This window comes from Camelina sativa, chromosome 9, assembly GCF_000633955.1.
Source record: "Camelina sativa cultivar DH55 chromosome 9, Cs, whole genome shotgun sequence".
Lineage (NCBI taxonomy): Eukaryota > Viridiplantae > Streptophyta > Magnoliopsida > Brassicales > Brassicaceae > Camelina > Camelina sativa.
This window is the reverse complement of record NC_025693.1, coordinates 3,248,001-3,274,451: the sequence shown is the minus strand read 5'-3', so window position 1 is coordinate 3,274,451 and position 26,451 is coordinate 3,248,001. Positions and strand designations below refer to the sequence as shown.

General features: G+C 34.5%; 3 protein-coding genes, 1 long non-coding RNA gene and 2 pseudogenes across 7 annotated transcripts; 1 reads left to right on the top strand and 5 right to left on the bottom strand.

Annotated features, from left to right (window-relative positions):
* Positions 2,677 to 3,237, bottom strand: LOC109126344 (annotated as a pseudogene).
* LOC104710345 (allene oxide cyclase 2, chloroplastic-like) lies at positions 6,591 to 7,748 on the bottom strand. The gene is made up of 2 exons (XM_010426926.1): positions 7,451 to 7,748; positions 6,591 to 7,271 (listed from the first exon to the last, which is right to left on the bottom strand). Exons 1-2 carry the CDS (start codon positions 7,680 to 7,682, stop codon positions 6,763 to 6,765), a joined length of 741 nt encoding a protein of 246 aa, XP_010425228.1. The 5' UTR covers positions 7,683 to 7,748; the 3' UTR covers positions 6,591 to 6,762.
* On the top strand, positions 8,281 to 10,452 carry LOC104710344. Of its 4 annotated transcripts, none has more exons than XR_754986.2 (6): positions 8,281 to 8,879; positions 8,974 to 9,078; positions 9,175 to 9,254; positions 9,372 to 9,469; positions 9,584 to 9,645; positions 9,992 to 10,452. It is a non-coding gene; the product is annotated as an uncharacterized LOC104710344 (long non-coding RNA). The 4 variants fall into 4 exon arrangements; XR_754985.2 differs by having other exon boundaries at positions 8,282 to 8,879; positions 8,977 to 9,078; positions 9,588 to 9,645; XR_754983.2 differs by having other exon boundaries at positions 8,284 to 8,879; positions 8,977 to 9,078.
* LOC104710342 (allene oxide cyclase 2, chloroplastic-like) lies at positions 13,282 to 14,315 on the bottom strand. Its single transcript, XM_010426925.2, has 2 exons — positions 14,012 to 14,315; positions 13,282 to 13,906 (listed from the first exon to the last, which is right to left on the bottom strand). Exons 1-2 carry the CDS (start codon positions 14,232 to 14,234, stop codon positions 13,380 to 13,382), a joined length of 750 nt encoding a protein of 249 aa, XP_010425227.1. The 5' UTR covers positions 14,235 to 14,315; the 3' UTR covers positions 13,282 to 13,379.
* On the bottom strand, positions 14,756 to 15,858 carry LOC104714962 (annotated as a pseudogene).
* Positions 18,709 to 25,428, bottom strand: LOC104710341 (allene oxide cyclase 2, chloroplastic-like). The gene is made up of 2 exons (XM_010426924.1): positions 25,209 to 25,428; positions 18,709 to 19,220 (listed from the first exon to the last, which is right to left on the bottom strand). Exons 1-2 carry the CDS (start codon positions 25,426 to 25,428, stop codon positions 18,709 to 18,711), a joined length of 732 nt encoding a protein of 243 aa, XP_010425226.1.

The following is a 26,451-nucleotide window of genomic DNA, read 5'->3' as shown; positions in this document are numbered from 1 at the left end:
GTGTCACAGGTCACCGATACAACCGCCATGTGTCTATAATCAGGCCCGGCCCACCTCTAAAGCAGCCAAAGCATCTGCTTTAGGCCACACAATATATACAAAATAATTTGGGTTAAGTAACGAAACAAGTTCCTAGCTAAGTTGGTTCTGTTGTACAAAAACATACCCAAGGTCACAGATTCGATATCTGCTAACGGCAGTTTTTGTATATTTTTATTGTTTGTATCATATACTTACAGTTAACATATTTTATAAAATACCCTGTATAATAAATGCTTTAGGCCTATGCAATCTTAGGACCGGCCCTGTCTATAACCCATCATATTGGTTTCTCTTCATCTTTGTTCAAAAATAAATAAAAAGCAAAAACCACATCCAAACCAAACCAACTATAACACTGAGCCCCATAGATTTATCGAAGGAAAAACCACAGGTTTGGTCTTCAGCTACAAACAATTTAGCCTTTTATTGACCTTTGTTTTTTTTCCAGTCTTACTTACATCCATCCATATGAGATTCTGGGTCAATGGCAAGTAATCATTACATTCTGGGTATATATTATATCAACTTCTCTTTAATTCATATGATAATGGTATCTTATAATATAAAATTGGGTTTTCAAAGTTAGTTATTAACAGGATCATGACATGTTGACACGTGTCAAAAAATTACTCACTCCGTTTCAAAATATAATATGTTTTAGAGAAGTTTTTTGTTTCATAATATATGATGTTTTCAAATTTTCATGCAAGTTTTAGATTAGTTTAGTATTTTATATTATGTAGTATTGTGTTTTATTGGTTGAACTTGTTAAAAGTAAAAACTGCTTAATATGCGTGATTTAGTTAAAACATCATATATTTTGAAACGGATGGAGTATTATTTTTCAAAACAGATAATCAGGAAATAACATTAAATCTACATAAAATTTACAAGTCTATATCTAAAAAAAAAAATTCTTAAATCAAAAAGGAAAATAAAAAAAACTAATCTATTTTCCTTTTGTACGCTAATTATTATACGTGTTTTCTCAATTAGATTTTGAGACGTATAAACAAAAAAAATTATTAAGTATGTATATTATTATTGATCAATACATAGTGAATATAAGTTATATCAAAAGAATTATTATTTTTGAAACGTAATAAGACAGCTAATTAAGAAAATAACGTTATATCTACCTAAATTTACATATTTATATCAAAAACTTTGAGCTTTGATTTTTTTTTCTATATAATTTTGCTGATCTATTGTGTGGGTCTTTCATTTGTGCAGGTTCTTCAATGGAAGCTATCAGATGTAATAAAATAGAATACAAGTATATAAAGTCCGCTAATTTAATTGAGGATGGTGACATTGATGGAGGTTCCAAAAGTGATTCTACAGTTAGTAGCATTATTAGTTTGGAAAATTAGTCGGTGGTTGATGTTGCTGGTCAAAATCTAGAGTTTTCTCTTCTGAATAATGTTGATGATTCTCGTACTGAAACCAGAACTGCTTGATCGAGTAATTGAGAAGCGATTTTCAAATTTGGGAAGTTGGAACGGTAAACCGATTAAAAATTGGTTTTAAACAAAATTTATGTGGTTTTCTATCGGAATTGGTTCGTAAACCGTTTAAACCCAGATATATGGAGAAATATATGAGAACTTTTGTTCTAGGTAGAAATAAGTTGAGAATTTATGATTCGAGAATATATGAGGTAATAGTTTTAAGTAGTTTTGGTACAGTGCGATACTTCTGAGGAGTAAATATGTCGTCGATGCTTAACGTGATTATGACATATGTCATGTTTGAGTTTTGTAAAGATTCTATTTTGTATATCTGAATTATCTAAAACTTATATATACCATCATGATTATAATTTTCAAATTTTTGTTTTCATTATGTTATATTAAGTTTCTTTAAATTTCTCAAGTTTTATTGGGTTGGTCATAAAATCATTTTAATCGAGTAGATAATTTTCGCCAGTTGTTCATCCAAAATATCTTGGGAGTAAAACAAATTCATGGTTAAAGAAATTATGTCACAAAATAATTTTAGTAATTATAAGAACTATAATTATGTCAGAATAAAAGTAAAGCAACATAAAATATGTTTAATTTGTTCATAAGATATTTTGTAAGCGGTGATAAAGAACTTACTTTAACAATAAAATAATTTTGGGTGTAAGGACATATTTTTAATGGTAAAACATAGAGTAAAATTGTACGTGGTTACTAATGAGATGTTTCTTTGATGAATTGTTTGCCTGTAAAATATTTTATGAATAAATTGTGAAATGTTTTTGAAATTTGACAATAATAATATTTGTAATGATAAATATTTGACAAAAGTGTTTTTGGGATATAATTTACCTTTAGATTATTATAATAATTGTTATAATATATTAAAAATATATAAATATAAATAAGCGTATGATGGTTAATACAAATATAATTTTTTCTCTAACTAAAATTATTCATATATATAATTTAAGAAATAAAATTCCTTTTTATATTTTTAAAAACTATTTAAGGTTCTAAGTGGAGTACACTTCTTGGCCGGTTCCTAAACTACAAAATGAGAAATGAAAAACATGTGGCTTGTGAGTTGTGAAGCTTTAAATTCGTTATTCTAACTAGATTTTTGGTCCACAATTAAATATTACTTCTAAGTTATATATTTGGCCCACAATTAGTTTTTATTCAATGCAATAAGTGCCACAATGAGTGTGTTGTCTCCCAAGAAACTAACCTCAGCCCATTTTGCCAAATCCTCATCCATCTTATAAACTTTTTAAACCGACGGTCCTCTCGTTATAATTTTCATCAGTTACGGTAAGTTTATGAACAATGCACAAATCTCCACAATATTAATTCCACGAGCCTTTTGTCTTTGCAACTATCATATTTAGAGTAGTCCATTGGAGTTGAAGGTTTCTGTTGACTGTTGAACAATGCTAAACTGAGATAAACTAATCCACCAAACTGCTCCTTTTATGTACATGGCATAAATATGTCCTTGTGAAGTATAATGTCCGAGAAATACGACTTGGTTATTAATTTTTGTCCAACTTCTACTTCCTTCTCTTGTCTTTGGTTGTCTTGGAGAGCAACTCTAAATAATATATCTGATGCTATATTGTCATACTTCGAGTTATAACATATCTTATTGTACTTTTAATTCATCGAATACATGAATCTTGTAAGATTGACGAATCTCTGAAACCCCAACCTTCAAAAGGTCTAGGGTTTGGTGGGAAGGTCAAATATTACTTTGTTTTACACTTTCTAAATGGTTAATGATGTAAAATTCTAGAACATTGTGATGTAGTTCATCATGATATAGTTAGAATATCTGCACCAGTTGTGGTAATAAGAATAGTATGCTCAAACTGAGCGGCCGGACCACCATCTGTTGTCACAATTGTCCATTTGTCTGACCATGTTACAAATTCGGTCTTTCCAATGGTGAGAATTGGTTCTGTTAACAAAGGAAATAATCAATTTGTAAAATATTGTAAATGCATTCATCAAATTCTATATAGGGACTGCTCACCAAGCGTAAAAGTTTGACTTTCAATCATATATTCAAGTTCATAATCATTTGCACAGAACAGAGAGATTTTCATAGAAGTTCCACACCATTACGTAGGCCTAGGCAAAATACCCGGATCCAAATATCTGATCCGAACCCGATCCAAAAAACCCGATCCGAATCCGTATCCGAAATTGTAAATTACCCGAACAGGTTCTAAATCTCGAAATCCAAAAACCCGAATCCGAACCCGGTTCGAACCGAAATCCGAATGGGTATATTAATATATAGTAGTAATATATTAGTAATATTTATAATTTTAATAATATAAGTGTTCAAAATATTCAGATTTTTAGATATTTTCGACAATTTGAAGTATTTAAACAGTTTATTAGTAAATTTGGGTAGAAAATACTCTAAAATTTTAGATATATTGCATATTATTGAATAATTTAGACTAAATTAGATACTAAAATTTTGAGTTTTGTGAACTTCGGGTAATCCGAATCTGAACCCGAAATATCCGAACCGAACCCGATCCGAACCCAAAGTCTAGAAATACCCGAACAGGTCCTATATCTCTAAACCCGAAAATCCGAAAACCCGAAATACCCAAACTAAACCCGAACGGGTACCCGAATGCCCAGGCCTACCATTATGAAGAGTTGTTGTGGAAAAGCTCTTTTTTTGTTACTTACAGTTACTATGAAGATATATAAGAGGTTCCGAGTGTAATACCGTTCCCACACCATGACCGATGAAACTGTGCAGCATGCTCACTGTTGGAAACTGAAAATAATCAAAATTGATCCTATTAACTTCCCTATACGCTAGACTGAGTCAGGTTACTACTATTACTACCTAATTATCTTCCCAATATGTTTGAACCTTGCTCCATCTTTACAAACGGATATACCTTTCTCCAAGCATTCTTGTGTCATTTCCAGTTAAAAATATGATGAAATTGGTAGAAATTAAGTTAAAAAACATTGGCGGAGATTAGAGTTGTACAGTGTTTGGGTTGTGTGGAGAAGATGACTGTTAAATTACTATTTTTCCCTTTGTTAATAAAAACAACAAAAATGGACGAAACACACTAATTGGGGATCGAACCTGTAACAACACCACTTCTTAGGGCGCCTTAATCCAACTCTATCAGACCTTTTTACAATATCACGGTAACACATCTATATACCTATAAATATCTAATATTTTATTATTTATTATATATAATAATAAAAACTTGTAAACTAGTCCCCGATTAATCTCTAATTTAAATCCAATTTTTTCGATTAATCGCTAGGCCCTTCTTCACCGGCTAACTAACGTCTAGCGATTTTTAAAACAGGAGATATATCGCATAAGTTTTCACTTAACTCAGCTACAGTTTCTTTTTCTTCCATCCTTATTCTCAAATTGTGATGTCAACATATCCAGTTTGGTTCTCTTAGCACTTGAAGTCCCCTCAAACATATTCTCCAGTGACTTTCACACTTTCTGAGCTGATACAAATTGAGAAATTAACTTGAAGTGGCTTGAATCAATAGCATTGTAAATTGTAGTCTTGGCTGTAGAATTGAAACTTGATAGTTTTTTCTCTACAACAGTCCACTTATCTCTTGGCTTAAAACTCTCAACTCCTTTATCATCCACAACTTTAGGAGGCTTCCAACCAAGCTCAATCGAATTCCAACAATCTTCATCAATATTACTAATAAACACTTGTATATGAACCTTGCAATATCTGTAATTCGATGAATAAAGCAACGATGGTATTGTCATAGACGTGCCTTCTCTATATGAATTCATCACAACTGACTCAAAGCTCTGCCTTACTTCCTGAACTATCCTCACCTTTGATCTACCCGAAACTAGACTGAATCTCTATCGAGAATCCGCTCTGATACCACTTGTTAATGTGGATGAGACAATAACAAAGTGCATAAAATAAACGACACAAGAAGTTTGTTAACGAGGTTTGGTTTTTCCTACTCCTCGAGACCACGTCCAGATTTCGATTCTACTAGAACAAGAAATCAAATATAACTTATTCACAAACACATAAATCAAGCACAAGTCTCTTAATTCACCGCTCCGCTCTATAACATGAAATCTTAAGGATAAATCTCTACCCTTAACTAAACTTACATCGAGCCTAGATTTAAACCAATATAACCTATCCTTGGGCTAAACTCCCCATGAGCCTAGACTTCAGTTCTCCAAGTCTCTGGAACTACCTTCACACACACGTCACACCGACAAACAAAGAAGCTTGAACATACAAGCACCAAACCATGAAACTAAGCCGCAAACAAACAGAAAGCTTTCTAGGGTTTTTATCCTTTATGCCTCAGCTCTCTTGCCTCTCAAGGACGTGCCCAACTACTCCTTATATAGCCAACAAAATTCTCTAATCACCATAGGAGAAGATTTCTTTATTTCGTAAGGAAAAATAATTTTCTTTTTTCTTTCTTTTTTCTTGTAAAACTCTAATTCAATCAACCAATGAAATAGTAGTGTTCTTCTTTAATTCATTTTCAAACCGTCTTTCAACATTATTTTCTCAAGTCTTCTAGAAACTTCACATGCACAAAAACCAACAGCAATGTTGTATCACTTCTTGTATTACACAGACACTACTTCAGATATACCAATACATCTTCGACACGGAACATTGGTTCTGTCTTATCATTCGATTGTTGTGAGAATTATTTAGAGAATTCTCATTTGCTTGGCCTGGTTTTTTATTTATTTATTTCAAACCCCAAATTTTATCCTAGTTTATTTGCTTCTTATTTCATCTACTAACCATAAGATTAACAAATGCTTCAAAACTGTTGTTGTCAATTGAAAACACTAGAAAGTGGTTTTGTCCTTTTATTCTTCATTCTCTGACCTCTTTCCCTTCATCCCTTTTTACGCCAATCTCCTCTTCTTAGTTATCACATGTTATTTCCCAGATTAAGTAGATGAGATATATTATGGATGTGAACTTTACCATAATGGTTCTCTTCCACCTTTTTTTATTATTTTTTTTATCAACAACTCCTTTAAATTAGTGGATGGAGAACTCGTAATCAACCATTTGACCATCCCATCTTTATCTATCAATGTAAACCGCTAAGTTTGCCAGACATCATTTTACGGTATTTTAATAACAAGTAGATATTTTAATCCCCCAATGAATCGACTAATACAAGAGAAAACATAGGAATAATATCATGAATTAATTAGTATAGTTACTTATAATCCGCTAAGCTCGAGCGAATTGGCTTCCGCCGCCGGTTTCACGTCTTTAGACGGCGGAACCGGCGTTCCGGTGAGCTCCTCCGGCAAATCATTAGCCAACCCTTTAAGGTAAAAAGTGTAGAACAGTTTTGTCGGGTACACAAGCTGTTGAAGCTTAACCTGTCCGTACGCACCTTCGAAGACTCCTGTTCCACCAGTGATGGCCAAGAACGAGTCCTCGTAAGTCAAGTACTGTCCTTGTACTGACAAGTGGCCGTAGTCTCCGAAGTAAAAGCTGTACGTGGCTTCGAATCTCTCACCCTTCTTTTCGGGAACGTGTTCGATCACCACGCAGAGACCGGCCGTGATGCCAACGCGCTTCTTGAGGTCGCCGGTGTATAGTTTGTTTGTGAATGGGACGAGGTCTCCGAGACCGAACATTAGGCTCATGGCGTTTTTAAGAATTTTTGGGCTGTGTCTATCTAATTCGTTGAGTTCGTACACGCTTAGTTCTTGAACTTTACCTGAAAAAAAAAACTCATGTTTAGAACTAGATACTTGATTTTGAGGTATGGTGTCATCATGTGCTTACGTGATCAAGTTTGCAAAGTATTAAATTGGATAATTTTGGTTTTTAGCTAAAACATAATATTTTGAAAACCATTTAATTATGGCAAAAAAAAAAGGGGTTCAATTAACTTACTTGGTCTGGAGTTTTCTATATTCCCGTTTTGGGAGAGAGCTCGACAAGGAGTGAGGTTCTTCTTGAGAGTGAAACTTGATCGTGAGGAGAAATCTGGACCGTTAGATAAGATACCAAGATTCTGAAAGGATTTAGAGAAACCAAGAAGAGAGCTTCGATGAAAATAGGAGTGATTGTTAAGATTTGTCATTGCCATAGACACAGATTGGAGAGACACGGCAGATGAAGCCATTGATAAGAATAGAAAAGAAAAAGACTCAACGAAGAAACTTTGACTTGATTGGTGAGATGAATGAGTTGAGTTGCATGGAATGTCTCTTTATATGTACATATTTATAGAATTATAGATAATACATTGGGATGATAATTGATTGATGATATGATGAAATATAGCACGTGCCTAAATTTCCAAAAGATGCGATGAGTGGATTTGGATTTGAATTCCATGGTCGGAACGTCGTCTTAGCTTTGGGTCTTGGAATTAAGTTGAATACTTTTGGCCGGCCGCAGACTAAAAGAATGAAAAACGTGGGACATATACAACCAATAATATCTAAAATATTTGTTTTCATAAAAAATGAATTAAGTACTAATTATGTTAGTGAAAAAGTTATAGAGCTCATAAACATTTACTTCAGCCATTCACATTAATTCGAAAACAAAAATTAATACATCAAAAATATAACGATGTATGAATTCAAATCCACCTCAACAATTATCAATACAATAAAAATACAATGTGTTCTTTCCTTACTTGACACATCAGCTTCTGTATTGAAGCAGGTGTTGATATTTCAGCAAAAAATCAACAACCTATCAAATTATAACAATTAATATATGTCAGCTTTTCTCTTTCTTAGCTGGACAAAGCAAATGGAAAACACTTTGCACACACTGCATTTAATCAATTGCTAGATTTATTTTTTTTTTCTTCGCCGTGATACCAATCTTGAATGCTTCCGCCGTGATCAATCTTCTTCTTCGGCGTGATTTCAGCTTATTCACCAAATCATAATCCTCTGTTCTTTTTTCTCTTTTTTCTCTTCAATTTTGATTTCATGGGTTTGTTTTCTTCCGCGAATTTGAGTTTGAGCAAGCTGTATAATTATAGGGTTTGATTTGTTTCCGTGATTATAGCGGGTTTTGACTTCTATGCAGTTACGGATCTCGCTATAGACTCTGTTATATAGTTTGTGGATTTATACTGAAACTTCATAAACTCATATTTGCAGAACACACAAACATAGATCTTTCTTATGATTGGCTCTTTTTTGGGTTTTTTTTCTTATGCTTGTTGAAATTTTAATGTGGGACAAAGATTGATACTTTATGTTGTGTAAATTGAAATTTTTTGTTTTGTTTTTGGTAGAGAGAAAATTCTGGTGAACGTGTGCAGTTTAGCCGAGACCAGTTGCTTTAGGTCAAACAGGTATTGAATTTTAACTCTATTTCTTATGTTGAACTTGGCTATGTTTTCTATTGCTTGTGAAACAAATCACTCATCGTTAAGTTTTTCTCAATAGCAGTCAGTCCAAGTCTCTGATGATATCCTGAGAGGCTGTAAGGAAATCGCAGTTGAGATTTTTGGCGAAGATCAGAGTTGGGGGAATCGTGCAGCCGAGAGTAAAGTGAGTGTTTGTGTGATCTTTCTCTGTTTTGTGTTTTTTTCAGACGAATCTTATCTTGTTTTTTCTAAACCACATTCTTGTTTTTGGTCTTACCAGCCAACAAACCAGCCTCAGAATTGATATTCCCATCCTGATACCCGTGACTGGCATAGTCGTCCGCAGGTTCCACAAGAATGGTTAAGAGACGACTCTCGTGAACCTAAGTTTTTCCATGTCACTTGTTACTTGTTGTTGGCATGCTGTTTTTACTAATTTCCTCTTCTTGCTAACATGATGATGATCTTGTTAAACAGTCTGGTCTTGCCCCTGTGCTGGTGAAAGTGGAAGTCCCATGGTCAGCTAAAAGAGGAGCTCTTTCAGATAAGGATCGAGTCCTCAAGAACGTGAAAGGGTATTGTCAACAAACTAATATTAGTCTTTTCTTTTCAGCTTTTGTGCTTGAAGTTTATTGTGATGTATTCTGACTGTATTTAGCCAACCTTGGTCCAATTCTTGTCAATGCTAGGCAGGATAGGAGACTTGGCACAATATGTTTCATTCTACTGCACTCTTTTCAGCTATCATTTGGTGGGATTACTGGTCTTTAGAAATGATATCTTATATATTTAATGTGTATAACTTCCAAGTGAATTAGGATGCTAATCTTTTGTCGGATGAACTTATGTTTCGTCTGTGAGAGGTCCAAATGCCGTTGTTTTTAGCTCTTACTTTACATATCTATGTCATTATATAATCCATTGATATTATAGATGATATTGTTAGCTGGAAGTTCTACCGGGTCTATGCATGATATCTTTTCTTTCTGAATTATGATGGTCTACATTGAGAATACATGTGTCTTTGGTACTCGCACATTGAGTATTGGGAGTCTGAAATGTTGAATACTTCTCTCATAAAGTTGTGCTTTTTGCAGCCATTGGCAAAGGAGCTAGGAATTAGAGTGGTTCCGACCTTTAAGATCTTGAAGGACAACAAAGTAATAAAGGAAGCGACAGGGGCTAAATATAAAGACTTGCTTGCAGCCATTGATGCAGCAAGGTCAGGCTGAGTCTCCCTCAATCACTCATGCTGTAAAGTATTAGGATCATCCTCCTCCAACCAGAAAGAGCGAGACAGACAGACAGAGAAAGAGGGTTCGATTATAATGGCGACGAGCGAGAGAGAGCTAGAGAGAGAGAGAGAGAGAGAGAAAGAGAGAGATGTCAGAGGTATCGTTTCGTGTTTCCTTCTAAAACCCTAAGATGAATCGATTTTGATTTTCGACTTGTTTAATTTCTTTTTTTTTATCTTATTTTTGGTGAACAAGGTGTCTGTGGTGTTTGTGTTCTGTGTTATGTTTTCCTAACAATTTTTTAAACAAAAAATACTTAAAAATCTCCACGGTGTTGATAAAAACATTAAATATCAAACGCCAAAATTGATTAAATAAAACAAAACAACTAACAATAATAATGGTCTTTCAATACATCCTAACTAGGTATTAACCCACAGAAAATCACGGGTTGAATTTTTTTTTGATGAAAATTTGTAATAATTTGTTTTGTTATTATGTTATTTATTAATTTTTAAAATTAAGCTATTAAACGGAAGTGATATAGATTTTATTCGATTAAACTTTTGATAAAAATTTTAATCTGTACTAGTAGAAAATGTTGATAAATTTATAGTTGTAGATTTTATTCGATTAGATTTTTAAATCTTAACTGTTAAATTTTTAATAATTTTTCTTTCCAAGTACGAATTAGTTTAGATTCAAATAGATTTTATTTACTTTGTAGATTTAATTTAATTTGATCTCTCAACAATTTTTTTTGCTTATTAATAATTAATAAAATTTATTTAATTAATTAAGTTTTTCTAATGGCAAGTAATGTAATTTTTTACACATTTAAGGTTAGTTTCATATCCCAATTAATATAGTAGGATACAAAAAAATGATTTTAATCTACATTTTCATTACAATAATAAAACTAGCAACACATAATAACAAAAACCTCAAACCAAAAATATTACTGATGAACATTGTCAAAAACTATATTAATAATGATTTTTTAATTATAAACTCATAGAAAATTATCTAACAATAATAATAATAAAAACAATCTTGCGGCGTAGCGCGGATACTATCCTAGTATAACTAATGAGTGATGAAGTAATTTGTGCACTATGCTTTAATGGATAATTAAATATGTTATTTTACTTTTTTTCAAAATTAATCAATCGTGATATAAGTTAATTCTGAGTTCTTAACTACTTTGGATGAAAATCTTAGTCTAAAGTTATTGATGGATTGTTTGATCGTAAAAAAAAAAAAACAAACTGTTGATGGGTACTAGCAACGAGCCTCGAATGGTTTTCCGCAACAACATCTTTGCCATTGATTCAAACGGATATTGGCAGTATATAGCAAACTGACGTAGTAGTGGAGTAGTTGTCATTTTCACCACAGATATGGAAGATGCTCCACACCGGCATCAAGATTAGAATTTATTGTCCCCGTGAAAAGAAAACAAAAGAAATTGGCTCCACATTATGGAAATCAAATAATGGGAACTACAATAATGGACATCAAACTATTTGAAGTAAATTCTAGATGATAAAATTGTCAATATAAATTAACATTCTAGAGGATTAGTTTGAATGTTCATGGAACTTGGTTTTGCTCATAACCAAAAAGACTTATCTAACACAACACGTGGAAATCACTAGATTGCACAATGCGCTAGATTGAAAACTGAAAACCATGCTAGAATGCAAAAACCTTGCATGTATAATGACATATTCAAATAAGTCGTTAAAAATGAATCACATAAAACTAGAGTAAATGAGTCTGCCTATATGGTTTAAGTATACTACGGATTGTTACATGCAACTTATTAAGCGCCCAAAATTATATTTGTTATTCGCTGAATCTTATTTTTTTGTTAAAGGGTCTTCTTATAAATAAAAGTAGAGTTAAATTATACAAAGAATCAAACAAGAACCGATGGAACCAGCAGTAACGAAGAGAATATAGAGAGAAAGAGTGAGAATAGTCTCACTAAACCAGAAGAACGGAAGAGAAAGAGAAAGAGAAGAGAAACAAACACAGAGAGCCCACAGCAGGCATTCAAGAAGGAAGAAAGGCACTCAGCGTGCAGACCAAAAGACCTCTAGAGCTTCTCCTTGCTTTGTTGACAAATTTCGGAAGGCTATAGACTTGTTCTTGACGACCAAGCAAATTTTCCAAACAATAATGCTGGACTGGAGGGTAATACCTTCATGAAAACGGCGATTCCGTTCATTCCAAATCTCGTAGATACAGGCTTGCCACGCTTGTAGTAGAGCAAGGGAGATGATGGAAGAAGAGCTGGCGGAAGTAAGCCACTGGATAATTCGGTCCCATTCCAGAGGAGGAGGGGAAAGCTCCATTTTTCTTACCATTTCAGACCAAATAGATGAGGAGTAAACACATTCGAAGAACAAGTGATCCCTGGATTCGTTTGCCAACCCACACAGAAGGCAAGTCAGTTCCACATCAAAACCCCACCTAATCGTACGGTCCATAGTTGGGTTGCGGTTGCGAATGAAAAGCCAAGCTGCCAACGAGTGCTTAGGGACCGCAGCTTTATGCCACAAAAGTGAAAACCAAAGAACCTGCGGTTTTGGGAGACAGAGAGAATTTCACATTTTCTTAGAGTGATAGAACTTATGAACCTTATCATTGATGATACATGTGGGTGAATCACTAACATTAGAATAGGGTAGGGTGGTGATGAAGCTAAGAACTTCACGATAAGAATCTGATCTCACTGGATGGAGGTTCTAGATTCCCCCGTCTTTATAGTCTGATACCAGCGCAGATAGTGGAATTCCAAGTCAACGTGGAGCATCTTCTCCCAGGAAATGGATTAGCGAACCGAATGGAGTCCAAGGATCCCACTAGAAGAATGTGTCCTCCCCTGTACCTAGCTTTATTCTAAGAAAATTTATAGCCTTGTGTCTCAACTTTAAAAGCTTCCTGAACATCCAAGATATTGAAGTGGAGTTTTCATTCAAAGCCAAGAAACAAGTCGATGAGAGATATTTTCTCCGGACCCAAGCCACCCAGATAAATTGTTATTCCCTGAATCTCATCATCAAAGATCTCCGATTTCGCTTCTGAATAATCTTTTCAATTAATAATCAACACAATGTTCTTGACCCCAAAAAAAAAAGATAAAATTGACTATTCAAGAATAATAATTATTTTATTTTTATAAAGAATATATCATTATACATAGACATGATGAGTAAACAAAAGTTTATATTAATTATTTTCACTAATAAGTATAATTGCTTATAACTCCGCTGGGCTCCAACGCCTTAGCTTCCGCCGCCGGCTTCACATCCTTAGACGGAGGAACTGGCGTTCCGGTAAGCTCCTCAGGCAAATCATTAGCCAACCCTTTAAGGTAAAAAGTATAGAACAGTTTCGTCGGGTACACAAGCTGCTGAAGCTTAACTTGTCCGTACGCACCTTCAAAGATTCCAGAGCCACCAGTGATGGCCAAGAACGAGTCCTCGTAAGTCAAGTACGGTCCTTGTACGGCTAAGTGGCCATAGTCTCCGAAGTAGAAGCTGTACGTAGCTTCGAATCTGTCACCGTTCCTCTCGGGAACGTGTTCAATCACGACGCAGAGACCAGCGGTGATTCCCACACGCTTCTTAAGATCGCCGGTGTAGAGTTTGTTTGTGAATGGGACAAGATCGCCGAGACCGAACATTAAGCTGAAGGCGTTTTTGAGAATTTTAGGGCTGTGTCTATCTAGTTCGTTGAGCTCGTACACGCTTAGTTCTTGAACTTTACCTGAAATTATCACAAGGAGAATACATAAAGAAGAAGTTAATATGTGAACTGGGTACTTTAGTAATTAATGAGAGATGGGATCAATATCATGTTTAGACAACTTACTTGGTCTAGAGTCTTGGGAGAGAGCTCGAGTAGGAGTGAGGTTCTTCTTGGAAGTGAAACTTGATGATCGAGAGGAGAAATTTAGACCGTTGGATGAGATTCCAAGATTCTGAAAGGATTTAGAGAAACCAAGAAGAGAACTTAGATGAGATTGGTTATTGCATGACAGATTGTTGAGAGTTGTCATAGAGATAGATTGGAGAGACATAACAGAGGAAGCCATTGATCTAAGAAGACTGTTTTTACACTTTGTTTTTTTTTTTTTGGAAGGCTGTTATGAAATAGACTGGACTTTGGTTTATGAGATGAGTGATTTTAATTCTACTAAATGTCTGTTTATTTATAGATAAGACATTGGAGTGAATGCTGAAATAGCACGTGCGTAAATTACCAAATTTAAGCTTATTTTAAGTTTAACTGGTCGGCAAGTGGTTTATCTGAAGTTTTCCATGGTCCAAGTTTTTGGATCCTAGCGTGGGTCAGTCTAAAGAGTACACTTCTTGGCCGGTTCCTAAACTACAAAATGAGAAATAAAAAACGTGTGGCTTATGAGTTGTGAAGCTTTGAATTCGTTATTCTAACTAGATTTATGGTCCATAATAAATATTACGTCTAAGTTCTATAACTAGATATATGTCCCACAATAAAATATTACTTCTAAGTTCTAACTAGATATTTGGACACAGTTAGTGTTTATTATATGCAAATATTAAACAAGATACAAATTAAAGATATTTAATATTTTCAGAGGAAGGGAGGAGAGAACATGTCAAAACAACTTTGAGAAGAAGAAGTATCAGTCATCTCGATGAAACTATATCATCATCAAGCTTGAACAGTTTAACAATTCGCCGTTCACTGTATCAAGATAAGGGAAGTAAATAGAATTCTTCAAACTTCCATAATAGTCGCAGGCTACGACCGTAAAACAACCGTCCCAAGCCACAATGAGTGTGTTGTCTCGCAAGGAACTAACCTCAACCCATTTTACCAAATCCTCGTCCATCTTCTAAACTTATAAATCGACGGTTTTCTTGTTATAATTTTTATTAGTTACGGTAAGTTTATGAATAATGCACAAATCTCCACAATATTCCACGAGCCTTTTGTCTTTGCAACTATCATAGTTAGAGTAGTCCATCGGAGTTGAAGGTGAATGTTGACCAATGCTAAGCTTTGTGTGATAAACTAAACCACCAAATTGCTCCTTTTAAGTCCACGGACTAGATATGTCCCCTCTAAAGTATAATGTCCGAGAAATCTTCGACTTGGTTTTTTTTTAATTTTTGTCCAACTTCTACTTCCTTCCCTAGTCTTACAGCACCAAATTTTATAATCTTGGTTGACTGCAAAAAACATATTGTCTAGGAGAGCAACTCTAAAAAATATATCTGATGGTATCTTCAATCTTGTCATACTTCGAGTTATAACATATCTTGTCGTACTTTAATTCATCGAATATATGAAACTTGTAAGATTAGTGAATCTCTGAAACCCCAACCTTCAAAAGGTCTAGGGTTTGGTGGGAAGGTGAAAAAGCACTTTGTTTGACACTTTCTAAATGGTTAATGATTCTAGAACATTATGGTATAGTTCATGATGCTATAATTAGAATATATGCACCAGTTGTCGTAATAAGAATCGTATGTTCAAACTGTACGGCCGGACCATCATCTGCTGTCACAATTGTCCATTTGTCCGGCCATTTTACAAACTCGGTCTTTCCAATGGTAAGAATTGGTTCTATTAACAAAGGAAACAATCAATTTGTGAAGGATTTATAAATGCATTCATCAAATTCTATATAGAGAATACTCACCGACTGTAAAAGTTTAACCTTCAATCATCTATTCAAGTTCATAATCATCTAAAAGACTTATCTAACACGTGGAAATCACTAGATAGCACAATAAGCTAGAGTGAAAACTGAAAACCATGCTAGAATGCAAAAACCTTGCATGCATAATGACATATTCAAATAAGTCGTTAAAAATGAATCACATAAAACTAGAGTAAATGAGTCTGCCTATATCTATACTATTAAAAGGGAAGCATTTTTAATAAGTAGACATAGATTAAGAAATTATTACAATGAAATACCATTGAAAACTGAATAGGGATAAGTATAAATAAGGAGCCAAACAGATTGGAAATGAAATTAAATTAGAGCCAAACAGATTGATAGTATTTATACTAGCCGAAAAAATATTAAATGATAGTAATACATAAAAATCGGAAACAATAAAAACCTACCATAAAATCTAAATAAATCAATCCACGAAATTAGTCAAATAATTAGCATTTAATTTAATAAGGAAACTAACACCAAAATCTCGGAAAATATCAATTAAATATAAATAATAAGGAAATCAGAATCAAATAAATCTTTAATAATTTGTACTTGCCATAACTAATTGACAATTAAATAATAAGCAACTACGTTAGTACAAAATCAAAACAGTCACTAATATAACAACTAATGGATTTTTCTTAAAATATCAACCAATATAACAAATATTTTCCTATATCAAATTGCATTGATCAGATTTGTAAACTTATTTTTTAAAATTACGAATTATTATTTTCCTAAACTACTAACCATTCAGAGTAATTTTAGGAATTATAGCTATTAAAAAATATATTTTTAATGATAAGATTTTCCTATAACCTAAATGACAACTTATTTGTTTTTGTATAAATACTGCTTCTATTGACAAGCCGATCACTCGGATTCATCGATGTAGTTGTATTTAAATATTTATTTTGGTGTTTTTTATTGTTTGGTAGTTTTATTTTGGTGTTTCTTTGGTTCCATTTCTTTTGCATGCCTCAACTTATTGATTTGTTTCGGATTTTTGTTCTCAGAGATTAACCCAGTGGCATCTTGAGTATGAAGTAAAAAGAAACTAGGAGGTGCAACTATTAAGTTAATTCACTAAACCAATCTATACTATTAAAAGGGAATCATTATTTACAAGGCAAAATGAATCCTGAAATATATGACATAAAATGACCTTGAATAAATTAAAAAGCATACAATACAAAAGGGACATTAAAGTAAATTTGATAATAAAAATGCACGGATCCTATATGCCCTGGATTAATTCTGTTCGGATCATGTATTAACTGTTCAGAGCTGTTTTTCATACTCCCGTATCCAAACAGAATCGAAACAAGCATCTGCAATAAAATTCAAAAAAGGTAAGTAATTTTGCATAAACAATTTAAGTAAACAATAATTTTGATATTTATGTATATGTTTAATTTGGGCAATTAATTTCGAAATTGTATATATGTAAACTTATTTAATTTGATTTTATATTTTGAGATATATCCGGAAACAAGAAATTATGATGTTACCTAATATACAAAATCATCTAAATGTTTATAGAAATAATTTAAATCGGTATCTATTAAAATCGAGCAATTAAATACAAAATTGTATATATGTATAAAAATATAATTTGGTTATATATTGTGAGATATCTGTAAACAATATTTATGATTTTATATTATGATTTCAAACATATGTATTACATATATACAGTATGTTTAAATCTTGGATACTGAATTAAGATATACATACGTTTGAAACTACTTATAACTTATCATTTTATCAATGCATAAATGTGCGGATCCGAAAACATGTTACAACTAAAGTAAAACAACAGTATTTTAAATATGTTTTTTTTTTCTTCAGCTTATCTAGCATAAGCATGTACAAAACAAGAGATAAAAGAATGTTAACTGACACGGCATGTATGTGTGATTCTATTAACTGAATGTTTCAAAGAAATTATTTTTCTTCATCAAATACTTTATTTTGTTTTGAATCAAACTATTACGTGTTTGTGTGCTAAATATGTAGGAACATGATTTTGAGGAAATGAGAAAAGAATAATGGGACGGAAACGGGATGGAAGGAGGAATAAGATGAGATTAAAAATTTTCAAAAATCAAAATCCAGGATCATGTTAGAATTAAAATAAATTAATGCTTCCAATATATTATGTAACATATTTTTCAATTTATCTAACACAAAAATGTCAAAAAAATATTCAAAAGAAAAAGAAAAAACATTAAACTATGTTCTATAATAGATAAAAAAAAAATCAACCATAGTTATGAGACATATACAGGACATGATGGATTTTATGTCCTAAATTAGACATACCATCTTTCTGTTACTATTTTTTAATATAATTGTTTTTACTGATAACAAAAACAAATTTGATCATTTTTTTGTCTAAACCGAATTAAAAATAAATCAAATACTAAACTGATACAAAAAAAGTTTGGATTATGAATGTTAATAACATTTATTAAAAATATGTTTACAAACATAATCCGCATGTACGTAATAAATTATAAATGTGTTAGTAAATTTAGTTTTTAAAATCAACCCCGCACGTATGTGCGGGTCCAAATCTAGTATGGTTTAAGTATACTACGGATTGTTACATGCAAAACTTATTAAGCGCCCAAAATTATATATGTTATTCCCTGAATCTCATCATCAAAGATCTCCGACTTCGCTTCTGCGTCTTTTCAATTAATAATCAAAATAATGTTTTTGACCAAAAAAAAAAGATAAAATTGACTATTCAAGAATAAGAATATATTTTTTTTATAAAGAATAGAGATATCATTATACATAGACATGATGCGTAAACAAAAGTCTATATTAATTATTTTCACTAATTAGTATAATTGCTTATAACTCCACTGGGCTCCAACGCCTTAGCTTCCGACGCAGGCTTTACATCCTTAGACGGCGTAACTGGCGTTCCGGTAAGCTCCTCAGGCAAATCATTAGCCAGCCCTTTAAGGTAAAAAGTGTAGAACAGTTTCGTCGGGTACACAAGTTGTTGAAGTTTAACTTGTCCGTACGCACCTTCAAAAATTCCAGAGCCACCAGTGATGGCCAAGAACGAGTCTTCGTAAGTCAAGTACGGTCCTTGTACGGCTAAGTGGCCATAGTCTCCGAAGTAGAAGCTGTACGTAGCTTCGAATCTGTCACCGTTCTTCTCGGGAACGTGTTCTATCACGACGCAGAGACCGGCGGTGATTCCCACACGCTTCTTAAGGTCGCCGGTGTAAAGTTTGTTTGTGAATGGGACAAGATCGCCGAGACCGAACATTAAGCTGAAGGCGTTTTTGAGAATTTTGGGGCGGTGTCTATCTAATTCGTTGAGCTCGTACACGCTTAGTTCTATCACAAGTATAAGGATATTTTACTTTACTTAGCTTAGAATTACTTTTACTAAGTTAAAATAAATACAGGTAAAATATGTATATATAGTGTGACTTGTACAACATTTTACAATTAATGAGAATAAGAAGATTTTTCACTCTCTCTCTTTAGCTCAAACTCTCTCTCTCTTGTTCATCGTCATCTTCGTGATTCAGTTACAAGAATCTTGTTANCTAAGTCGCCAAACTGTTCTGTGATAACAAATCTGCCATCTATATTGCTACAAACCCAGTGTTTCACGAGCGTACTAAGCACATTGATATTGATTGTCATGTGACGAGGGATCAGCTTAAGCTTGGCAACCTCAAGCTGTTTCATGTTTCTAGTGAGAACCAATTGGCAGATATCTTGACTAAACCGCTACATCCGCAGCCTTTTCATTCTCTACTTGGTCGAATGTCACTATCAAACCTTTATAATCCTTCCTCTGTTTCGGATTCAAAGGTTTGCGGGGGCGTATCACAAGTATAAGGATATTTTACTTTACTTAGCTTAGAATTACTTTTACTAAGTTAAAATAAATACAGGTACAATATGTATATATAGTGTGACTTGTACAACATTTTACAATTAATGAGAATAAGAAGATTTTTCACTCTCTCTCTTTAGCTCAAACTCTCTCTCTCTTGTTCATCGTCATCTTCGTGATTCAGTTACAAGAATCTTGTTATGGTATCAGAGCTAACACGATTCGATTGACCATGAGCGCTTCTTCGTTTGAGCTTATTCTCATTCATCTCTTCACATTCCTTTTGGATATTTCAAAATTCTCTTTCGTTCCTCGTCTTTGCGATTCTTCAATTCGTGTTCGTAAGCGAGTTTTGATCTTCGTTTTCTTCTATCTCTCGATTCAATCTTTGTTTCAATCTCTGGGTTCTTTCAATTGCAATGGCGATGAATCATTCGCGAACGGCGAATTCTCCTAATCGTAATCAATCCACGTCTTCGGTTACACAGAATCGTACGGATCTTTATGCGAGTCCTTACTCTCTCCTGAGTACAGATCATGCTGGGTTATAGATAGTCACGGATCGCCTTGATGCGGGAGCTGAGTTTCACTCCTGGAAACGATCTGTACGGATGGCCTTGAACGTCAGAAACAAATTGGGATTTATTGATGGTACGATTCCTAAACCTCCTTTAGATCATCCAGATTCAGATGCTTGGTCTAGAGTTAATGATATCGTAATCACCTGGTTGATTGGTTCTGTTTCGAAGAAGATAGGCGCGAGTCTCTTGTATATGTCTACTGCTGAAAAGATTTGGAAAAATTTGATTTCACGTTATAAGCGAGATGATGCTTCGCGTGTGTATGAGATAGAACAAAGATTAGGAAGTATTCAACAAGGTGCTATGGATGTTAGTGGCTATTATACAGAACTTGTTACTCTATGGGAAGAGTATACAAATTATATTGAACTTCCTGTTTGCACTTGTGGACGTTGTGAGTGCAATGCTGCGGTTTTATGGGAACAATTGCAACAACGCAGTAGAGTTACTAAGTTTCTAATGGGGCTTAATGATAGTTATGAGCAGACTCGAAGGCACATTCTCATGTTGAAACCGATACCTAATATCGAAGAAGCTTACAACATTGTTGCACAAGATGAGAGACAACGTATTGTGAAGCCGGTTATCAAGACTGAGAGTGTTGCGTTTCAAGCTTCAAGCTCATTTGAAGACAATCAGTCGTATATGCAGAATCAGATGGAGTTTGCTGCTGCTTATAATACATATCGCCCAAGAGGTAACAGACCTTTATGTACGCATTGTGGGAAGCTTGGCCATTCTGTTCAAACGTGTTTCAAGTTGCATGGGTACCCTCCTGGCTATAAACCTCCGAGTTCAGTGAATACAGGACCGGCAGGTACTAAGGGTTTCTATCCTCCTCGAGGTCCCGTTGCACCTAACACAAGGCCACCACAACCTCATTCAGGGTCGCAGATGAACTTTGGGTCGCAACAAAGAACTGTTGCTAATGTGTTTACTGAGCAACCTGCTGATCAACAACAATAATCTACTATGCCATATTATCCCTCTCCAGCTGTTAATGCTGTGAATCTCGATGTCAGCAAGTTGACTCCAGAACAGGCTCAGACATTGATTGGTCAGCTAACTTCTCACGCTCAAGGATCATTTTCTCAGGTTCAAAGTTCAACCTCAGAGCTTCCAGCTACTTCTTCTCAGGCTACTGTCTCTGAACAGGGTGTCATGGCTGTTCAATCATCTTCTGGTAAAGTTTTTTCTATATCCACCAATCTTCGTTTTGAAAATGAGATTCTCACTTATCAACATCATTGCCTTACTTCTTTACAACATGCATTGCCCAGTGGTTCTTGGATAATTGATAGTGGTGCTACAAGTCATGTCTGCTTTGATATATCAAAATTTAGGGAGACATTTTTAGTTTCAGGAATCACGGTAGCTTTGCCTAATGGTAGTAAACTTGATATTACTCATGTAGGAACAATTCATTTGTCTGATTCGTTAATTCTCTATAATGTTCTTTATGTTCCAACATTTCGATTCAATCTGATTAGTGTAAGTACACTCTTGCATGATAATAACTGCTCTGCTCACTTTTATCCTACTGCATGTTTCCTTCAGGAGTTTTCTCAGGGATGGATGATTGGGAGTGGTAGACTCTTCCGCAATCTTTACATTCTCAATGATCATTCACACTCTCAATCTACACCTGCTGAGTCTCCTGCTAGTTTACACTTTTGTGGATCCTTGTCTACTGATGACAGTCTATGGCATCAACGCTTGGGCCATCCGTCAGTCGCCAAGTTACAGAGTCTTTCTGATACATTGTCATTGTCCAAGTCTGTTGTTCAGAGTCATAGTCATTGTCATATCTGTCCATTAGCTAAGCAAAAGCGTCTGTCATTTCCTTTTAATAATAATATGTCTCCATCACCATTTGATCTAGTTCACTTGGATGTATGGGGACATTTCTCTGTTGAGTCTGTAGATGGTTTTAAGTACTTTCTTACCATTGTTGATGATTGTACTAGAGTCACTTGGATTTACATGTTAAGGAATAAAAATGATGTTACAAAAATTTTTCCTGTTTTTCTTTCTTTAGTTTCTAATCAATATCGAACAAAAATTAAGGCCATTAGAACTGATAATGCACCTGAGTTAGGCTTTACCTCTTTAGTACAAGAACATGGTCTTATTCATTACTTTTCATGTCCTTATACACCTCAACAAAATTCTGTTGTTGAAAGGAAACATCAACATCTATTGAATGTAGCTAGGGCTCTACTTTTTCAATCTCATGTACCATTAGTCTATTGGAGTGATTGTGTTTTGACTGCTGCATTCATCATTAATCGAATCCCTTCTGCTCTTTTGGATAATATGTCACCTTATGAGAAATTAACGCATAAGAAACCTCAATATACTGCTTTAAGAACTTTTGGCTGTCTCTGTTATGCTAGCACTATTCCTGTTGATAGAACTAAGTTTACACCTAGGGCTCAATCTAGTGTTTTCTTAGGCTATCCTTTAGGGTACAAAGGTTATAAGGTGTTAGACTTAACAACAAATAAAATTTCAATAACTCGGAATGTCGTTTTTCATGAAAATATTTTTCCCTTTTTGAAACAAGAACAATTTCAGCCTGACTTTTTCTCACACACGATTCTTCCTACACTACCTGTTTCTGTTACTTGTCATGATGATGCATCACCTATTGCTCTTCCATTGCCTGCATTATCTCCCGTTCCTGCAACTGCATCTGATAATGTTCCTGTTACATCATCCTCTGTTGCTACTAGTTCCAACGCATCATCAGCATTAGTACCTAGGGTGAATCAATTTGTGACAACTGAAACTGCTAGTGTCTCTTTACCTAGTGGTAGAACTAGGCGTCAGACTAAAGCACCTAGTTACTTATCTGATTACCACTGTGCATTAGCATCTCTTTCTTCCCCTTTACCATCACCTCTACCACCTAATCATACTACTCCATATCCATTATCTTCTGTACTTTCATATGATCGATTCAATCCACACTATTGTTCCTACATCTTTTCTTATTCGGTTGAGACTAAGCCAAAAACTTTTAAGCAAGCCATGGCCTCTGAGAAGTGGACAGGAGCTTGTAATGAGGAGCTGTTTGCTATGGAGCTGAATGGTACATGGACTGTTGTTTCTCTACCACCTGGAAAGAATGTTGTGGGTTGTAAGTGGGTGTTTACCATCAAATACAATTCGGATGGAACCGTAGAGCGTTATAAGGCTCGACTCGTTGCAAAAGGCTACACGCAACAAGAGGGGGTTGATTATGATGAAACTTTCTCCCCTGTAGCTAAACTGACGAGTGTTAAGCTGTTGTTAGATTTAGCAGCTAAAGGAGGATGGAAGTTAACACAAATGGATGTTTCTAATGCCTTCTTGCACAGTGAGCTTGAAGAAGAAATTTATATGAGTCTTCCGCAGGGTTATACTCCAGGTAACATGGAATCTCTTCCTCCTAATCCGGTTTGCCGATTGCATAAGTCGATTTATGGATTAAAGCAAGCATCTAGGCAGTGGAACAAGCTTTTTACTTCTGTTCTAGTTGGTGCTGGTTTTCTGCAATCTCCATCGGACACAACTCTGTTTGTGAAATATACTGCTAATAGCTTCATTGCTGTTTTGGTTTATGTGGATGACATAGCCATAGCTAGTAATACGGATAAAGACCTTGATGATCTAAAGCAAGTGTTGCGTACTGCTTTCAAGATCAAAGATCTCGGTCCCCTCAGATTTTTCCTTGGCTTGGAGATTGCTAGGACATCTAAGGGTATCTCGGTTTGTCAGCGCAAGTATACATTGGATCTCCTTGAAGATACTGGACTTTTAGCTTGTCAACCTGCCTATGGATCCTTATGTTACGCTCACTAATAACACTGGTACGCCTATGGTTTCTGCAAAACCATATCGAGAACTGATTGGTCGTCTCTTATACCTGACTATTACGAGACCAAACATCGCTTAGGCAGTCCATACCTTGAGTCAGTTCTTGCAGTTTCCCACGGACGTTCATATGCAGGCTGCTATGAGGATTCTCAAGTATCTTAAAGGTAGTCCAGGACAGGGTTTATTCTACTCGGCAGTTAATGATACTTGCATCAATGCCTTTGCTGATGCTGACTGGGGAAAGTGTCTTGATTCACGTCGCTCTGTTTCTGGTATTTGCATCTATGTTGGTCGCTCTTTGATCTCCTGGAAATCTAAGAAGCAGAAGGTGGCTAGTAGAAGCAGTACTGAAGTTGAATATAGGAGCTTAGCGGATGCTACGTGTGAGATACTCTGGATACAGAAGCTCCTCAAGGACTTTCATGCTCCAATTTCCTAAGTCGCCAAACTGTTCTGTGATAACAAATCTGCCATCTATATTGCTACAAACCCAGTGTTTCACGAGCGTACTAAGCACATTGATATTGATTGTCATGTGACGAGGGATCAGCTTAAGCTTGGCAACCTCAAGCTGTTTCATGTTTCTAGTGAGAACCAATTGGCAGATATCTTGACTAAACCGCTACATCCGCAGCCTTTTCATTCTCTACTTGGTCGAATGTCACTATCAAACCTTTATAATCCTTCCTCTGTTTCGGATTCAAAGGTTTGCGGGGGCGTATCACAAGTATAAGGATATTTTACTTTACTTAGCTTAGAATTACTTTTACTAAGTTAAAATAAATACAGGTACAATATGTATATATAGTGTGACTTGTACAACATTTTACAATTAATGAGAATAAGAAGATTTTTCACTCTCTCTCTTTAGCTCAAACTCTCTCTCTCTTGTTCATCGTCATCTTCGTGATTCAGTTACAAGAATCTTGTTAAGTTCTTGAACTTTACCTGAAATTATCACAAGGAGAATTTATAAAGTAGAAGTTAATATGTGAACTGGGTACTTTAGTAATTAATGAGAGATGAGATCATGTTTAGACAACTTACTTGGTCTAGAGTCTTGGGAGAGAGCTCGGGTAGGAGTGAGGTTCTTCTTGGGAGTGAAACTTGATCGAGAGGAGAAATTTAGACCGTTGAATGAGATTCCAAGATTCTGAAAGGATTTAGAGAAACCAAGAAGAGAACTTAGATGAGATTGGTTATTGCATGACAGATTGTTGAGAGTTTTCATAGAGATAGATTGGAGAGACATAACAGTTTCGTCGGGTACACAAGAAGAGAACTAAGAAGACTGTTTTAACACTTTGTTTTTTTTTTTTTGTTGGAAGGCTGTTATGAAATAGACTGGACTTTGGTTTATGAGATGAGTGATTTTAATTCTACTAAATGTCTGTTTATTGTTGTCAAAAAAAAAAAAAAAAGTCTGTTTATTTATCGATAAGACATTGGATTGAATGATGAATTAACACGTGCGTAAATTCCCAAATTTAAGTTTTTTTTTTTTTTTTTGACGAACCAAATTTAAGTTTATTTTAAATTAATTGGTCGGCAAGTGGTTTATCTGAAGTTTTCCATGGTCCAAGTTTTTGGGTCCTAGCGTGGATCAGTCTAAAGAGTACACTTCTTGGCCGGTTCATAGCGTGGATCAGTTCCTAAACTACAAAATGAGAAATGAAAAACGTGTGGCTTGTGAAGCTTTGAATTTGTTATTCTAACTAGATTATGGTCCACAATAAATATTACGTCTAAGTTGATAAGTTCTATAACTAGATATTTGACCCACAATAAAATATTACTTCTAAGTTTCTGACTAGATATTTGGACACTGATATGCTCAAATTAAACCCTAGAGCTACTCTCTCAAATTAAGAGGTCAATGCAGTACTTAGGGGTCGAATTCCACAGAGACTCAAGACTACACAATAAATTATAGAGTTTTTCAATTATGCTAAACAGATTAAATTAAATTAAAACAAAAGCAATGCAAAATATTAATATTAAAGACTGTTGTAAATTCAGGAGATCAAAAAGCTAGGCCTAGGGAATTTCTCAGGAAATTATGAAATATTAAATAAATTAATAAATTAGGATTCAAACAATTAAGAACAGATCTAGAACTCTAAACACTTTTGTAAATTAAATCAGTTCTCACTGCAAATAATATCTAAATTTAAAACCAGAAAATCCAAATCTCTTTGTAAAATTCTAGGTTAAAAATCAGCAATAAAATCAGGTTTAGATTGTTCACAAAATTATTAAATCAAATCTCTTTGCA

Coding starts and splice junctions, on each gene's coding strand:
- LOC104710345 (XM_010426926.1), bottom strand. CDS start 7,682: ATGGCTTCATCTGCCGTGTCTCTCCAATCTGTGTCTATGGCAATGACA. Junction 7,272..7,450: donor TATAGAAAACTCCAGACCAA/GTAAGTTAATTG, acceptor TTTTTTTTTCAG/GTAAAGTTCAAGAACTAAGC.
- LOC104710342 (XM_010426925.2), bottom strand. CDS start 14,234: ATGGCTTCCTCTGTTATGTCTCTCCAATCTATCTCTATGACAACTCTC. Junction 13,907..14,011: donor CTCCCAAGACTCTAGACCAA/GTAAGTTGTCTA, acceptor TGATAATTTCAG/GTAAAGTTCAAGAACTAAGC.
- LOC104710341 (XM_010426924.1), bottom strand. CDS start 25,428: ATGTCTCTCCAATCTATCTCTATGAAAACTCTCAACAATCTGTCATGC. Junction 19,221..25,208: donor ACCAAGTAAGTTGTCTAAAC/ATGATCTCATCT, acceptor TTGTGATAGAAC/TAAGCGTGTACGAGCTCAAC.